Raw genomic sequence first — 17,590 nt, forward strand, 5'->3', positions numbered from 1 at the left:
CACACAATGTATATTTGGTGCTATAAGATCAAGTGGAAATGCTCTATTTGACAGCGTAGCATTACTTACTACCGTCACTTTACCTACCGTGTCTTTACTTGGTGTTAAATTTCAGTTTATCTGTACTTTTTCAGTGCTGCTGCAACAACTAAACTGCCCCCGTGGACACCAAAAAAGCCTTTTTACCAATATCTTTTCAATGCTACCAATATAAAATAAAATATTACATGTTCCAGCTTTAAATTTTTTACAGGAGGATTTTGTGGCAAAAACTATTAAAAAAATCAATAATACTTTTTAAATAGTTAAGTAATTTGATATAAATATACATATATCTTCACGTACTCTTCAGTTACTGACATGCAGCCACATTATTCCCTGGGATTATTTGTCATTTTTCTAGGAACCGTGGTATCTGGAAGCCTCCCAGGAACGTCTCCAGTCCTTGATTCACTGTTTGGTCACGGTTACTAATGTGTACTGTTCCTTTCTCTCTGCGCGGACTTTTTTCCGTAACTCACAGCTCTTTCTGAGAAATGTGATCAATGTTATAAAACAGAGTATTCACAGCAATGCAACACAACACTCCTGACCTGCAGTTAATGTTAAACATTACCAGTTTATTAAATGATCACATAAATATTATTTCCTGCACATTTTGCTGGATTCACAACACACTAGTTTAGTACACAGTATAAGCAATGTTTTCATACCAGGTTATTTATTACTTGGTAAACTCATAAAGTGCAATTCAGATTTAATTATTTGAGTATTGAAATATAATATTTTTTAATTTACAGTTTGCATTAAATGTAACATGTGATTTTTAAGCACAAACTCAATACTGTGTAGATGAAAATCTAAAATAATTGTAACCTACATTTTAGGTAAATCAAGACGATAGAAACACTTTTCTATAATTGGGTAAACAGAGCACTGCTGCTTTGTATTTTTAATACAAATACGTTTAAAGGCATATCATGGCATATCATGAAGCCAATACTTCTTTCGTTATACTGCATTGACACTTGCATTAATAAATGGAGTTACTACCTGCAACAGTTGGTTGCATCTACTGTTGGTCAGAAGAGATACAGAGCTCATAATGAGATGCAGGAGGAACGCTGTGCTTGTCTACAAGTCTGACTTCACTTCACATAAACATTCAAATTCACCTTTAAAAAACAAAAAAAAGAAATCCTACGTCAAGTGTAGAATTAGGTTTCTAACATCCTGGAACTCAAGTTTGTGCGTGTTTGAGCACATGTCCTGCATTCAAATGCAAATCCATAGACGCCCAGTCTTTGGGCTTACCTGGTCGTAATGTCCTGTAACTCAAGACTTTTTATCAGTGCCATGCATTAGTCAAAATATTAATAATATAATATAACACACTAAATGTAAATATGGTAAATTATTATCATTTCCATTAACAAAAAGATGGGTCTCTTTGATTACAAATGTCCCTCTGGCATCCTTAAAAAATAAAAATGAAAACAATTCTAAATTAAATTTTAAAGTCGGATTTAAACTCTTTAAAAACGTTCCGGGATGTAGAATAAGATACCCGCCAGAAGCTCTTAGGAGATGCTGATGGAGTCCACGGCAGGTGGAATATCCACGACGACCATCGTGAGGCCTTCAGGTGACAAGATGGAGGGAGGGCTCTTATCGGGTGACATCGGTCCACTATTGAAGGAGCCTTGCAGATCCATGTTAATGCACAGATCTCCAGACAGAAGCTGCCTCTTGAACTGGTCAAGACGCATGAAGACATCCATCACGGACAAACCGCTCTCATTAACCCAGTTGGGAAACAGGCTGGTGGAGCTGATCCTGGATGGGAGGGACTGGTAGTGGTGCAACTCCAGCTGACAGTAAAACCTAGTGCAAGGACGTGTTAAAAAGGAGTCATCTGTTATTGAAGTAGTTAGAATCAACACCTGCACTTTTTAAATCACAATGAGACCACCGTAGATATAAACCTAAAAGGTAATTGTCCCCTGATTCTGCAACTCCCCTCAAATGCACAGAGCTTTAAAACAGAGTTTCCACAACGGTTTGCAGCCATACTTTAGAAAGCAGCTAAATCAAAAACTAGAGTTTATAGACCTGACATTTAATGTACTCTGACACGGTTAGTTGTTAAAAATTGCCTAAAAAAACAAACAAGTAATTGCTCTCTTTGTTTACACATGACGCGTGTTTGTCCAACCTCACGGTCACCTACTTGGCTGATACATGCTGGGAGATGCTTTTGGAGGTTTGGCGAAGAACATGCTGTAGGACTTTTAACAGCTGATCACGAATCCATCCAACATCTTCTTGCACATCTGGCAGCCACTCCAGAAGTCTACACATGTGATATGTCGCAGTTAGTCCATTTCGAAAGAAGGCAAGTCCACTATTCTCTGCCATTGTATTGTCTCTATAGCCACAATAATATTATATTACTTTGGCCCGCATAATGAAAGTTCCAGTCATGGCACACAACTACACATACAAGACCCAAGTACACCATAGCATTGTGCCATTATCCTAAGTGCACATCAAATAGGGAGCAGATGGGACCAGTTGTAATAAAGCCCTACAGCACCTACCTGAGACTCAAGGACATAGCAGACTCCAGAGGGAGAGTGTAGGGGAGCATCATGGCCGAGGCCATTCTGACAGGAAGCAGGTTGCTTAGCGACTGCATCGCGCTCCTCCTCTCCATGCAGGCCTCCACTAGAGCTGCAGAGGGAGGCAAAGATGACCACAAGAATGACATCAAACACGTCATAGAAATAACCTGCTTTTTGCAACACTGAGTTAAACGCCTATAACTAACATTGTCAAACTGTCAACATTAAAGATATTCTCTTTTGTGTGATGGAACTGTTTAACTACCAGCTCATGAGTTCTGACCATACTTAACATCAGAACGGATCATTATTCAACATTCGTGGTCTGAATCTGTGTGTATTTATCTGGATGTTACCAGAGGTGTGGACTCGAGTCATGTGACTTGGACTCGAGTCAGACTCGAGTCATGAATTTGATGACTTGAGACTCGACTCGACAAAACGTACAAAGACTTGCAACTCGACTTGGACTTGAATACCGATGACTCGTGGCTTGACTTGGACTCGAGCCTTTTGACTCGAGAAGACTTGCTACTTCCCATGAAAACTAGGGGAAAACATTTTCACACCACCGCGCCGCGCTGTTTATCTGCATCTGTCAAAAAAATATGCGCCACCTGAATGCAGAGAGCGCGCGCAGCCTGAACAACATCCAATCACTACAGTCCATATGACCGTATCAACGAGACAGCTCGTTCATGGTTACAAAAATCGGGATTTTTGAACCCGGATTCAGACTCCGATGGAAATCCTCGCCAACATTATGTCAACGTCCGTTTTAAAGTACTGTAATGAGCTGAGTTAAAGTTATTAGTTAATCAGTTATGCAGATGTTGCATGTGTTCACGTTATGCTCCGTTACCAGCTGTAGTTACGCGAGACAACCCGAGTTTTGGGGGGCCGTGTATGCGGAAGTGTTCGTTCGGCGTGGTGACGGCCAACAGTGACCGAAGTTGAGTTGTTTTATATAAATAAATGCAGCGGAGTTGCAAGCCAGTCATCGCCTCCTTATTTACGCTGCAGCATTGGGGTGAGCGTTACAGCACTATAACACAGTCACAGTCGATCCACCGTTACCCTTCCCTTCGTAGTCTAGGTCTGTGAGGCAGCGCACCATCACCCAGGGTTCCCCGTCCCCACTATAATAAAAGGACTCGAAATAACTCGAAACTAAAATGGTACGACTTGTGACTCGACTTGACACTTGTTGGCTGTGACTTGTGACTCGACTTGGGACTTGCTTCGTCTTTGACTTGACTCGGGACTCGAGGGCAATGACTTGAGACTTGCTTGTGACTTGCCTAACAGTGACTTGATCCCACCTCTGGATGTTACCATCCGGGCAGCAAATGCTTCAGCAGCATTACTTTTACATTGTAATACAATGGCATCTTTTCAATTTACTCTGTCCTCTATGGGAATTTCCTGGAAAGCATAACACATGGAAGGAGTAAATATGATGTTGAACTATAATACATTATTTAAGTCACGTAAGTAGTGTCTTACTTTTGAATATTGGAATGAATGGAAACCGATCCCTGCCTATAAATGGGAAATAAAATGTCTTTCGAGACTTTCAACATACTGGGAATGTAGTCATTGATGATGGCAGTGGTCATCTGAGGTACAGCGTAGCTGTTCTGGTACCGTGTATCTCAGAAATGCAATGACTCTCTGATGTTTATGGGTTAATTAGAGTATTTAAAAAAATACCCATTAGATTATCTGTAAAATGCTCTTTAACAAAGCCAAAGCAGGGCTGTTTTTTGTTGTTTCTAGATTTGGAGCCACAACAATTCCTTCTATAATAGTTACCTTTGTGCAGAATGGGTGGAAGGCGTTCGATGAAATGCTCCTCTATTGAGGAGCTGCAAAAAATCATGACTGCTCCCTTTTCTACATCTGTTTTTTCCTCTTCTTCATCATCACTTTTGTTGTCCTCCTCGTCCTCCTCCTCCTCCTCATTGCAATCGTCATTTTCTTCCCCATTAGCCAGCAGAGGCAGCTCTCTGTGAGGTCCATTGAAATTAAGCAACCCTACAAACAGAACCATTGTGTAAAGGTAGTACATTTCCTTATATGTGATCAATGGTGGGTTTGTTTCTTAATTAGTTGAATTATTTATAATTATCAAGGTATAAGGAAATAATGTTCCTACAAATTGCCCCAAACAATAAACAATCACAAAAGTAACAATAAGGAGTAATATACGTTGCAAAGAAAAGGAAGCTTATTGATTTGTAGACATGTGAGAACAGGAAGAGCCCATTCTGATAGCATATCAGGCTGATAACAGGTCTACATACTAGTATGCTCTAGCTAGGACAAGAAAATCAATTATTTTGAGAAAGTAAGATAAAACAACGTAATCAGTGTTTCTTACCGTTCCTCTTTAAAAAGTGCAGAGCATCTTTATACCCCTGTTTACACATGGTCTTCATAACCTGCACTCAAAGAAAACACATGCAAGAGGTTCAGTAAGTTCATTCCGGATCAATGCGTCTGCAGCTGCGTGCCGGCGGGTTGTAATCAGAGGACCTACCATCGGGTCTGGAGGGAACAGAGCCCTGGAGACTCTGTAGAGGTTGGTGAGAGTGAACTGGATGCTTGTGTTGGTGAAGCGCAGCTCGTGTATGTTGGTGGAGGTGTCTCTGGGGCAGATGTCGCTCTCTCCGGAGAACGGGGACACGGTGATGGTGTTTTTCAGCTCGTACTGAGGCAGGTTGTCTGAGATCCCTCCGTCGACATATCGCTGAACAATAAAAGATGGACGTGAGCATCGATGCACAGAAACAGGTCAGGAATGAATTCTTAATCACAATTGGCCACGGAGCCAGCATCTCACGAGATATGACGATGGTGACATCACACCCAGTGAATTAGCTAAAGTTTGTTTTTTCATTGAAGCCGGTGAACTTTTAACCCGAGAGGTAGCAGGCGTGAAGAATGTGTCAACAGATGGGAGCAGCGTGACAAACATTTCCTGAATTTCTGAGAGGACAGAACAACATCAATGAACGAGCCAACTCTCCCATTTTGGCACTGCGCACGCGCGCACACACACACACACACAGCCATGTTAACCCTTAAAACCCAACCCAAAGCCCCCAGAGGGAGGGCAGGAGCTCGGGTATTACTCAATCACATTGCCCAGAAGACCTTTGCACTAGAAATTTCCAGCAAAAAAAGGAAAACTGAGTTTTGACAAACACTGACTCCCGAGAAATTGCACCACCATTGCTTCCACACACGTGCCTCGGAAAACAAACACATTCTTTGAGGAAGACGAGGTTACAGATGAAGAAAGCAACAAATGTAACAACAACAAAATACAATGAGAGGAAACAAACCACATGCAGTATGGTAGAGGGGTCAGTAAAACCTCGTGAAGTCCTAAATATAAAATCCATTCAAGTGACTGAGATCGTTTACTTTCATTACACAAACTATAGGATATTGACCACATAAGGACCCTGCGCAGACACACTGAATCATTTGAATGTACTCACCACTCCTTGCAGTGTGGGAGGAATGAGGCCACAATACACTGGGATGTAGGCACTGCAGACACATGCCTAAGGGACCAACGGGATAATATAAGGAACGTGTTGTAGGGGGAAGTACAATATATACTCAAATGATAATGTTGTTACAGTGCAAGACTAGAAATGTCATGATGGAACTTAACTATTCTCACTTTTTTTTTTTTTTGAAAGGACACATTTTAAAAAGGTTGAATTATATTTGCATACAATTATTTACATTATTGATTAATCCACATAATTTTTTCAACAATTCTTTTTCTGTTTTGTCAATATGTTATAAAATAAAATAAAATAAAAATATATATAAAATATAAAATTCCAGAGCCCAAGTTGACTTTCTAAATTGTTTGTCCCGACATCTCAACTCCTTAATGTGAACCACCTCTAGTGCAAGATAATGAGAGAAATATTGTCCGGCTAAATTCCCACCTGCACCACCTCCTCTTTGTTGTTGAAGTGCGACACCAGGACATTTTCTCCGTCTGACACTCGGGTGAGGGAGATTCCTAACCGGCCATTGGCGACATGGTGGCAGTCCGCTGGCAGAGTCCGCCGCAGCATGTGACGCATGATCTTCACCAGGTTAAATGAAGGATGCATGGCTCCCAGGAACCGCTTCCTCGCCTCTTTGGCAACATCGATGATGTTTGCACCAGTCTCACCTATGAACACACATGGTTGACCAAAAGGATTACATAAAGAGGAGATGGTTCTTTGTTCTACACGAAGGAAGTTAAAGCAGATAAATAACGTTATTCGTGATACTGTACATTGTCCACATTATAAAAGCAGGAATTCAATTGAGCAGATGAAGAGACTGCACCCAACTATATTTAGATTGCAGGTATTTATTTACCCATCTAACCTTTTCCTTCCAGTAAAGACTTAAGAAGGTGTCTTCATGGAAAGAAGATAGTTGCTACTTTGAATAGCCCATTGAGTTGGAATAATAAATAGGACATGATCAAGATGGCATGTTAGAAAATGTTTTACTTGAGTATGTGCATTTTACGAAATTGTTATTTTACTCAAATCAGACATTATTATTATTATTTTTATAACACCCACTTTTATCTGGCAGCCTTAGCCACCAGATACTTCGCAGATGAACATACTTTGTTGCGCGTTTTAACTCCAACAGCAGAAAGTCAGCACTGCAACAACACGAGGCTCAGAGGACACCTACCGAGACAGATGCCGGTGACCAGCGCAGTGGCGGTGAGGGCCCCAGCCGACGCTCCGTAGATGTGCCTGGCGTTTTGCACCAGGAAAGGAGCCTGCTCCAGCAGACAGCTGGCCACACCCACGTGGTAGATGCCCAGGAAGCCGCATCCCGCGAACGAGATGTTCCACGGCGAGTCTAGAGGGAACATACCGGTGACGCGACAAGTGGGCCGAAGGTCGCGGGGCCTGAAGGCTGACTCGCAATGCAAGACTCCGATATGGAAGTAAATGGATAAATAAATAAAACGAAAACTTTGCGGTTAGGGCTGACGGGCGACCATATTTAATTAATAAAGCCGCTTTACATACTTTTTTGTTTAGGATAATGGAGTTTGTCCGCTAACTGATTTCAGCTTCCTAGCTAACGGCAGACGTCCTCTTTCCTTTGCGGGTGACGTAAAAGACTCTCTGCTAAACACCGATGTGAGGAAAAAGCCGACTTCACGATGGTTAAGTAGTGGGTAACTTAGTGCGGCGAGCCATGGGGAGTTGTTGTTATTTCCCTCACTCGGTGTATTTTCGAGGAGGACTCGGAGTTGTCCAATCACAACTGATACCGTGAAGCAACTCTGACCAATCACAATCGACGCTGTTGAAAAAATGACCAATCCCAAGCCGCACCGCTGTTACATTGTAAAGTTGGAACAACGCGTTTTGTTTTGACCTTTATAAACGAATATGCCTTATTGTGTTGAATGTTTTGTTTATTCGTGTCAACTAGGCTATTTTGAGACTCTTTCGTAATAGTTGCTATCAGTAAAATAATGTATATTGATTCCCGACCATGCAATATGGTCTACATGAACCTATTGATTACAATGTATGGAAGCCACCTGTGACAGTGCGCGCTAAAAGGTGTCCGTTCTTGTTTACCGGTGTTTGTGTTTATTTCTCAAAGAAACACGGCCCTCATAACGATTAAAACGGTTGGTTGGTTTGCAACATCCTGCTTACAAATCAATACAAGATAGTAGGCTTTCACAAGAAGTAATGAAATCACAAGCACGTTACAGTTGAAGTGCATTCAACAATAACAGTGAAATGTTTATTTTTTTTATGAAACACTTCCTTGAATAATCTATTCACAGAATTAGGTTTTGCATAGTTCATACTTGTGGGCACTGATCCAGATTCTGTTTAGGACATCATTCCTTAGAGAACGTGGACAATTGTGAAACCACCATGAGTCAGGGTTCATTGTCTCAAATGAAATATTCCTACAAGTCCATCGGGATCAATAGGGCATAACAGCATTTCAATCTGCCTCGGCAGTCACCCATATCTGCTGGCATCAACATAAAAAAATACACAATTTAGGTTTCATCATCTATTAAAAACATAAAACAGAACAATTTCCAAATGTTATGTTTGTGTCAACATATTTGTATTGCTGTAAGAACATTAGATAATGGTGTGAAAAGACTCAAAATAACAGCCAACAACCGAAACTGTTGGCTGGGCTCCAAGAAGGTGGTTCAAAAGGTGATACATATCTGATGATGACTGATCTATTATTTGTTCTCTGAGGGACAATTTTTGTCCACACTCTCCTTTTGGCACAGGGACTCTCAACTAAATATTTTATTCCTACATAAGTAAATGTTTTACATACTTATGATGTAAAAACAAGATGTGAAACCCGGAATTATTAATTAATAATTATGTAGGAGGTCACTTTAAACTCGCGATTTTAAAGTGATTTTAAACTCATGATTATAAGTTGCAATGTAGAACCTCCACAGTGACTGCTGTTGGATAGATGTATTTCAACTTCTTCATTAAATTCTAATGATACATAACACAAAAATACAATACAAAATAATATTTATTCATAATTAATTATTGCATATTCAAAAGGAAAACAAATAAATTGATTTTAGAATGATTAATTTGTTATTGAATTCACACACGCTCCTTAAATCAAAACCAAAAAATACCGATTTTTGTGAATGATCTGTGACCTCATTCACGAGGAGCACCTTTATCAGTAGCCTACTGCTCTTTTATTAAGCTGTACACATTAATCATTTGATGTGACTCGATTTGCGGCCCAGTGAGCAAACAATTTGTGTATATGTGATATTCTCAAAACAGCACACGTCGTATTAAAAGTGATGTATCAGTTTGTGGCTGTGTATTAAACTCAGCAGCGCCACCAGCCGGCCGAGCAGTCCATGACAAGACCTGACACTGTCCCGCCCCGAGTGGAGACTTTGGCGGTTCCAGTATCAACGCGCTCGATTCATTGCACATTTGCACCCGGAAAGGCGGGGATCATCATTTTCTTTGACGGAAACAAACGGTTAGACTCCTCCCGCCCCTCACCGGTGGACTACGTAGAAAAACGAGCGTTCAAATGTGACGCAAAGCTTTTTCTTTAAAAACATTGTCGGACATAAGGAAGTAAGAAAGAGGAGATCGAGAGAGGTCTGAGGAACCGGCTTCATATTTAACTAAATAACAAAACACGGAGTGTTAGTCTTACCAGAAACAGCAGAAACATGGTCACTAAAGCAGCCTTAGAAGGCAGAGATTTGTACTTTTAAATGATAATAATTACATACATATTAGCTAGCTGATAGCTAACATTCCTGTAACGTTGACTTTTTACAACCGCTCAGCAAACATGCCACGTATTCCTCCGCGTCTTACGTGGCAATTATTTTGCTTTATTTGACTGATGAACGTCCGTAACGTCACCGGTGTGACGTCACGGACACGTCATGCAGAGGGTCATTACCTTCACCGTTAAAGTGTAGTCAACTTCAATGGAGAGAAACAGCGAGGAAGGGGCAGCTGCTGATGAAGACGATGAAGACCAGGCAGCCGGTTGGATGGGAAGGCCCAGCGGGTCGCAGGATGGAGAAGAGGAGGGGACACGCGGGACGTCCACAGGTGGGGTACCCGACCCTCCTGTGGACGTTGCAGCTCTCAGGCTCTGCAGAGAGCTCTTGCACCAGGACCAGGAGAAATCCAACAGGGGGACCGGACCCACGGTGTCGAGTGGCGTGTTGTCCGGCAGTCCAGCGGAGAGAGACGCCCCCTCGGTGTCTCCGTCCAGCCTCGTGGACACATTTGGTCCCTCCACCTCGAGCCTCGCCTCCTCTTACTTCTCCACCCATCAGCCTTCCTCCTCCTCCTCCTCTTCCTCTGTCTTGCCTCTGACTCCACCCTTGCCTCCTTCCGTGGAGCTTGCAGCTCTGTTGACCGATACGAGGCTGACCCTGGACGTGTACAGGGGAGGAGCGGCCGCGCTGCCTCTGCTTTGGGGGTCCGTCCCGGGGCTGCTGAGGGGCCTCCAGTACCTGAGGTTGGGCTCTGAGGATAAGCCGGGCCTGGAGGAAGCGCTGGACGTATTACCCCATCTGACGGAGCTGCGTTCACTGGCTGCCCGGGGTACTTTTCTCACTCATTGACTATGGTATCTGCTGTTCCATCATAGATGGTTAAATGTTCACCTCGTTTCACTTCTTTTTTTGGTTCTTACATACAGTAGATACTGTAAATACTGTGTTGATGCGTTAATTAATGGCTCTCATTTTCCTTCCTTCACTCAAATCTTTCTTCTCCTTTAACTGCACTTTTTTCCACCTCCTTCAAGGGCACCGTTTTAACAACTCAGAAGGCGACCCGCTGCCTGGCCTCCTCGCCACTTTGCCCTCCTCCGTTTCCCACCTCTCTCACCTGGTGCACCTGGATCTCTCCTTCAACCAGCTCACCTGTCTGCCGTCCTGTCTTCTCAGCTTGCCTGCGCTGTCTTTTTTGCTTCTCGGTCACAACCACCTCTCAGAATTGCCTCCTGATATCGGACAGCTGTCCTCCCTCACCTACCTTTCCCTCCTGGGGAACGAGCTGGTCTCCCTTCCCCGCAGTGTGGGTCGGCTGAAAGCTCTGCAGACACTGGACTTTTCGCATAACCTCCTGCAGCGGCTGCCCGATGAAATTGGTTCCCTGGAGGGCCTTGTTAAGCTGGAATTGTCTCACAACAAGCTGAGGCAGCTGCCAGAGAGCATGGGTGAGGGGGCGTGCGGGGAGTGGGCTTGTTTTAGTACATGAACTGGAATCATCATTTCATTTAAAAATTAACATTGAAAACAAATGTGTAAAGATGTTCTTTGTTTGCCCAGGCTCCCTCCTCGCCCTCAGGGAGCTCGTCATCTACAGCAATGACCTGCGGCTGATCCCCCACTGCCTGAACGAACTGCCCCTGCTGAACATAGATGTGCGTGACAATCCTTTGGGACAATCCCCCAGCCCTCCTCCTCTCTCTCCGACACCTGGTGAGCGGAGAAAAAGGGGCTTGAAATTGATTTTTTTGCATAAGTCCTTTTTTGACTGTCTCGCAGCAAGATGTAGGGTTTGCGTTTTGCTTTTGAGCCACCTTTTGAATCCTTGTTTGCTGTCCAGATCAAACCGAAACGAAAATTCAAGAGCTGCACCTCGGATTTCACCAGCACAGGTACAGTGTCACTGGAAAATCTCCCCCGATCCGCAGTAATATCACACTGCGTTTCCGACTAGATTAAAGACATCGTGCTCCTTCTGCTCCTTAGTTTCTGCGTTTCGCCTGCTGGGTGTCATGTGTTTCTCCCAGGGGGGGCTGAGCTGCTGTTCCCCCCTGGGTGCCTGGTGACAACCACAAGACTGAAGTGGGCTGAGAAGAGGCCAGAAAGGAAGTGGGTGTGGCTGGAGGAGCATGACCTGTTGCTGAGTCCGCCATTGGAACTTAGACCTCATGGAATTACCTTTCTAAAGGTATTTAAACAAAAATGTCCATGTACCACATCTGTTGTAGGCACACGCCACCAATTCTACGGGATGAGCCTTGACGAGTTTAAAAATATAACCTTGATTAAGTCATCAATGTTTTCTCCTCTTTGGTTTTAAAATCGAAACTAACTGGAAGTCTACATTACATACTGACAGTTTATGGTTAAGGAGGCATGGACCCAAAAAACAGGCAGTGAGGGTCTAAAGGGAAATGTTATTCAGTTGCATTGTGGGAAATTTAGTATCCAGCATTAGTTGAGTTGTAGGACCAACAGTCTGCACAGATTTTGATCATTTATTTTAAAATCTCTTTCAGAAGTCCCTCGGTTTTATGGAAGTGTAGAACTCAATTTGTGTTTTTGAAACTCCTAGATTATCCAGGTGTGTCACTGTGTTCCCTAACTTCGCTTCACCTTTTTGCAATGCCTGCCCACAGCCCGTGGAGGTGTGTGTGCCATATCATCGGGCGAAAAGGAGGCAGGTGCTGGTGCAGAAGTTTGACGGCCAGTCGTGGAGCACGCTGCCCACGTTTCAGAGGAGAGGCAGTCCGAGTCACAGCAGCCACCCCGGAGGACGTCCCGCCAGGGTAAAGCAAAAGCCTCCGCTGTACAACAATCCACCACACTGCCGTGTAAGCAGTTTTTTCTAATAGCACAAATGATCATGTCTGTCTTGTTGGCGTACCTGTAGCTGGCCTGCTGTGCGGTGAGCCAGTTCTCTTGGTTTATGGCAGTGTCCCGTCCGGTAACGGACAGTTGCTCCGTCACACCAACTGGAGCCCTGCTGGTGTCCAGCGCTGACGACGGGGTGAAGCTGCGCTTCCCTCCCCGCTGCACGGTGCAGAGCCGCACCGTCACTCTGCAGGTACCGCCGCGCCGCGTGGAGGCCTCTTGTCAGGTTCGGGGTGGACGTGCTTTGCGGGGCCTTAGATTGTCTCTCTGTCTTCAGGTGCTGCAGGTGTCCGTGTCACAGGTCCGGGCGCTGTGTGGGGATCCTCAGGCTAGTGTTAGCCCCCTGCTCTGCCTCTCGCAGGCCCCCAGCATTCATTTCCTGCAGCGCATCGAGGTCCAGGTGCCTCTGCCTTCGGGAGTCACGGGTACAGTGGGCAATTCATCCTCATCCGTGTCTACAGCCGGACGCATTCGCAAGCGTTAACGTGGTCCGGTGCTTCTGCAGGCCAGACGTGTGACATGTCCTGTTTGCATCTGCTGCACGGGGATCCCACCGCCCAGACCTGGACCGACATCACATCGCAAGTCTCTCTCTGCGTCACCCATCTGTATGCCACTTTCTACATTACACATTTCTCCTGGTAAGCTTAAAAAAAAATATATATATATAAATAATAATAATAATAATAATTATTATGACATATTGTGCATTTGGTTTATTAATTCCCTTTGTGCGTCATCACAGGTACTGGCTGTGGTACACCACACAGCAGTGTGTTAGCGGGGTGGTCAGGAAGGTCTACCAGAGGCTGAAGCAGTTTAAAGTCCAGTTCCTGGTCCTCCAGAGGAAGACTGATCCGTCTCAAGTCATGCTACAGTGTTTGCCCGCTAACAGGGTTCGTCACTCTCCTCGCCGGCTTAGCTGTTGTCGTGTGATGAGTTGTTTATTCAAACTCAAAGTGCGATTGTGTTGCTGGTGGTCCAGGTGGACGGCAGAGTGCAGTCCCTGGCAGAGCGATACGATGGGCCTCAGCCCTCCGACCTGTGTGACCTGCTGGAAGGAGAGCAGTTCTTCGCCGGCTTTGAGAGGGGCTTGGATATCAGCACAGGTCTGAAGTCCTCTTTGCAGCTCTATCTTCCATAAACATGGGCTTGTCCCCCGCTGCCTTCACCTTCCAGGAGTTTATGGTGTTCGGTCGTTAAACAGACGTTTCAAAGAAGTCTTGAGATTTCCTTTTTTTCTTCTATCTCTCGCCAGAGAGACCAGACTGTGTGGAGGGAAGACTGTGTTTTGTCTTTTACTCCAGCCTGAAGAATCTGAAGGAGGTGTACATCTGTCCAGCTCAGGATCAGAAGGGCCCAGTGAGGGGACAAGTAAGGCGGACAGCAGGGAAGAAAGAAAGAGTCCCTTGGGTGCTCTGTTGCATCTCTTACATCACTCTATGGAGCAGATACTAACCCTACATTTTATCACTACAAATTAGAATTTGATCTATTTGGGAAAGAGCTATTCATGTCTGCTCTTTGGACAATCTTAGACCATAAATTCCAGAAGTGTGTACAGTTCCCCTTTATCATTACAGGTGGAATGTGAACTATTCCAAAATGACAGGATACTGTGTGTAACAAGACATGAACAATCTCAAGTCTTAACATCTACGCTAAACAAAAACAATATAATTGGGACTAAAACTTTCCGAGGATATCATTTTACACCTCCCACCACTGGAGAATTTCAGAACTTTCTCAACTTGCCTAAAATTACTTCATTATCGAAGGAAACCAGTGTTGGTTTCTATACATCTGTGGGTACATACTAAAAGGCTATTTTAGGGACTTTAAATGGTGCTTTTGCCAGGTGATTGAAAAAAAAAGCTCTTCTTGCAGAAAACAACTCCGAGACCCTCTTCATATTAAAAGGACAGGATATAGATTACAGTAGGAGCAGTGAGTGTGCAGAAGAACTAAGTAATTGCAGCTGTAATTACTACTGCGATGTTAAAATCAGCCGTCATCCCTTCGAGAAATAGCGTCAGTTTGACCCGACAGTAGAAACCTGTGCTCTCTGTAATGAATCCTGTTCTGAATGCTACTCGGACTGTCTCCGCCGTTCGTTTAGTTTTACAGTCCCGTCCATCCACACACCATAAAGAGCAGTCCCACACAGCTTTCAACGTGATACATCAAACGAAAAAATGTAGTAGTCAAAACACAAGCAGCCAAAGTGCTGTTCTCTAATGAAAGAAGGCAGAGCCTTTTCATTGTTTGGATGCCGTCTCTCAGGTTATTTGCGGTCACTCATGGGTTGTTTTGTCCCATTCAATCCATCCATTTTGGATTACATACACAGCACTGTGGGAATGTATTTCTTGCCTCTGTTTCAGGTGTCTTTCTATAGAGGCGAGTGTCCCAGAAATCTGCCTGAGGAAGTGGCGAGAAAACGGAAAGGACCCGACAGTCAGTGGCTGGCAACTTTACCACTGAGACTTCCTGTCAGTTGAAGTGACTTCTCTCATTTTATTATAGTAGATATTTTCAGCATTTCTGGGTCAAATATGAATGAGTGTAATTCTGTAATTATAATATGGGATTTATTTATTTATTTGGGTTTATTGCCTATGAATATAAATCATACATATGCAGTTATCTTTGCAGACACACATTATGTAGACTAAACTAGACGTTTATTTCTACATTTTAGTTAGTTATTATTTAGTTATTTTAGCTGCCACCCATATACAACACTCAAACCAAATAAAACACTCAACACTCAAGGGACACTGCATATGCTTTTTTAATCCCTTTTTTTTCTCATAGGCTCTAAATTCTGAAAACAATTTCATGGTGGAGGAGCTCCAGTATCCTCCTCTGAACCTGGGCGACCCAGAGAGCGGCTACCTGACCGAGGCCAACCTGCTGTCCATCTCTCTTCAGATTGGACAGGACTGGCGGCTCATTGGCATCAATCTCGGTTTAAGCTACCAGGAGTTGGACCGCATCCAGTACAAGCACAGGTAGGAACCAAATACCTCGCTCGATTCACCTCAATGATATTGGTAAATCACCAAAGCTCAATTATAATGGGGTGGATTCCTTTTTTTTAATTTTTAAAGCTTTTACTTGTGTGAATGACTTAACTGGTGCGTACACACACTGATGGATGTGAGCGTGAGGTAATGTCAGTCAAGGCAAACCGCAGTAGGAGGGAACTGATAGAGAATTTTGATTGTTTTAATCTTCACTAAGCCATCTGGGACACTGCAGGAGATTACACACAGACTGATGCTCATCTGCCCCCCCCCCCCCTTCCCCCTGTTCTCATGCTCAGAGAACCTCGCGTGACGCATCCTGGAGTTGGAAGAAAAATGCCTTATGTATATGGATTTGATGCCGGGTTACATTCACATGTTATTTAAATGATGTGTCTTTTTTTGATGAATAAATAAATGTTAGTACATTTTCATGTAGTATGTATGTTTGTTCAAGTGCCGAATCTTAAAAATGAATTAATCCTACATTGGAACTGAGACTTAAATCTCTGCTTATACTGCTGGTATAACATCTTTCCCTCCTTTGGGAGGTCACTGCAGCCGGTTTGAAATGTGTGTGTGTGTGTGTGTGTGTGTGTGTGTGTGTGTGTGTGTGTGTGTGTGTGTGTGTGTGTGTGTGTGTGTGTGTGTGTGTGTGTGTGTGTGTGTGTGTGTGTGTGTGTGTGTGTGTCGCCAGGGACAACCTGGGCGCCTTGGTCCTGGAGATGCTGTTCCACTGGGCCCGGGGACAGACCGACACGGGAGCGGCATCCAGGCTGGTGGCCGCCATGACCGAGAGCGGCAGGAGGGACCTGGCGGAGGAGATCGAGGACATCGTCAGCATAGGAAGGAGAAAGTACTCTGACTCCCTGAGGAGGGTGGGCCTGGAAGAGGCCGGCGAGGCGCGAGTGGATGAACACCCGGCGGCCGCAGATGGCCGACTTGCACTCGAGTAACCGGTTCACACACAAGGTGTCCCCGTCATCTCGTCTTACTGTGCAAACAGTACAGTACTTAATCATGGTAGCCAGCTAACAGCTGGTAGGTGCTTTCATGTGACCTACGGGAAGGCGGATGAAATGGACTGCATGAAGATGATGGCTTGAGGCTGAATTTTTACACTTTTAAAAAAACAACTCTGTTTTCAACACTATGGAAGCCCATTTCTGTCGGGAAAAGATAAGTGTCAAAAGTTATATAATATGAAACATGTCAATGCTCGTGGTAAATCAAAAGGAAGTTACTTGCTGTGTCACAGTTTTGTCTAAAAACCTCATAGCTGTGAGTTACAGTAATCTCATAATTGATTCGTCACAATTACGACTGGTCGTCCCATCATTTGACACACTATTGTGACGCAGCACCTGAACATGTTAATTGTAGTATTTCTGACTTACCATGGGTATATTTAATCAGTTTAATAATACTATTTATTGCTTTTGTGAGGAGGCGAGCCCTGGGTGCTGTTGGCCTTTGGACGCCTGCAGCACTTACTTGAAGTCAACAGCAGGCCATTCTTATGGTGGATTAAGTGTCTTCCTGTGTGCCTTCGGGCATCTAGAAACCAGTTTAACAGCAGCACATATTTGCGACACATCAGGACATTTGTTTTTTTTTATGTGCAAGTATGATCTTTCACAAATTTCATCTCTGGTAAAAACTGTTAAGTAAAGAAATGTGTCAGCTGTTTTCTTTTAGAGTCCTGTGGTGAGTCACTTTTATAGCTG

The 17,590-nt window shown here is 43.9% G+C and overlaps 2 protein-coding genes across 2 annotated transcripts; one reads left to right on the forward strand and one right to left on the reverse strand.

Moving 5' to 3' along the window:
• Positions 1–1,103: 1,103 nt before the first annotated feature.
• On the reverse strand, positions 1,104–7,924 carry pnpla2 (patatin-like phospholipase domain containing 2). Its single transcript, XM_037450904.2, has 9 exons — positions 7,356–7,924; positions 6,599–6,831; positions 6,134–6,199; positions 5,167–5,376; positions 5,008–5,068; positions 4,440–4,661; positions 2,601–2,733; positions 2,231–2,353; positions 1,104–1,884 (listed from the first exon to the last, which is right to left on the reverse strand). Exons 1-9 carry the CDS (start codon positions 7,540–7,542, stop codon positions 1,581–1,583), a joined length of 1,539 nt encoding a protein of 512 aa, XP_037306801.1. The 5' UTR covers positions 7,543–7,924; the 3' UTR covers positions 1,104–1,580.
• Positions 7,925–9,708: 1,784 nt separating this feature from the next.
• On the forward strand, positions 9,709–17,512 carry pidd1 (p53-induced death domain protein 1). The gene is made up of 15 exons (XM_037452569.2): positions 9,709–10,789; positions 10,995–11,408; positions 11,521–11,673; positions 11,801–11,852; positions 11,947–12,148; positions 12,600–12,749; positions 12,854–13,027; positions 13,112–13,259; positions 13,340–13,475; positions 13,580–13,730; positions 13,820–13,943; positions 14,093–14,208; positions 15,219–15,326; positions 15,652–15,848; positions 16,561–17,512. Exons 1-15 carry the CDS (start codon positions 10,162–10,164, stop codon positions 16,817–16,819), a joined length of 3,012 nt encoding a protein of 1,003 aa, XP_037308466.2. The 5' UTR covers positions 9,709–10,161; the 3' UTR covers positions 16,820–17,512.
• Positions 17,513–17,590: the final 78 nt, after the last annotated feature.

This window comes from Pungitius pungitius, chromosome 6 (assembly GCF_949316345.1).
Source record: "Pungitius pungitius chromosome 6, fPunPun2.1, whole genome shotgun sequence".
NCBI lineage: Eukaryota > Metazoa > Chordata > Actinopteri > Perciformes > Gasterosteidae > Pungitius > Pungitius pungitius.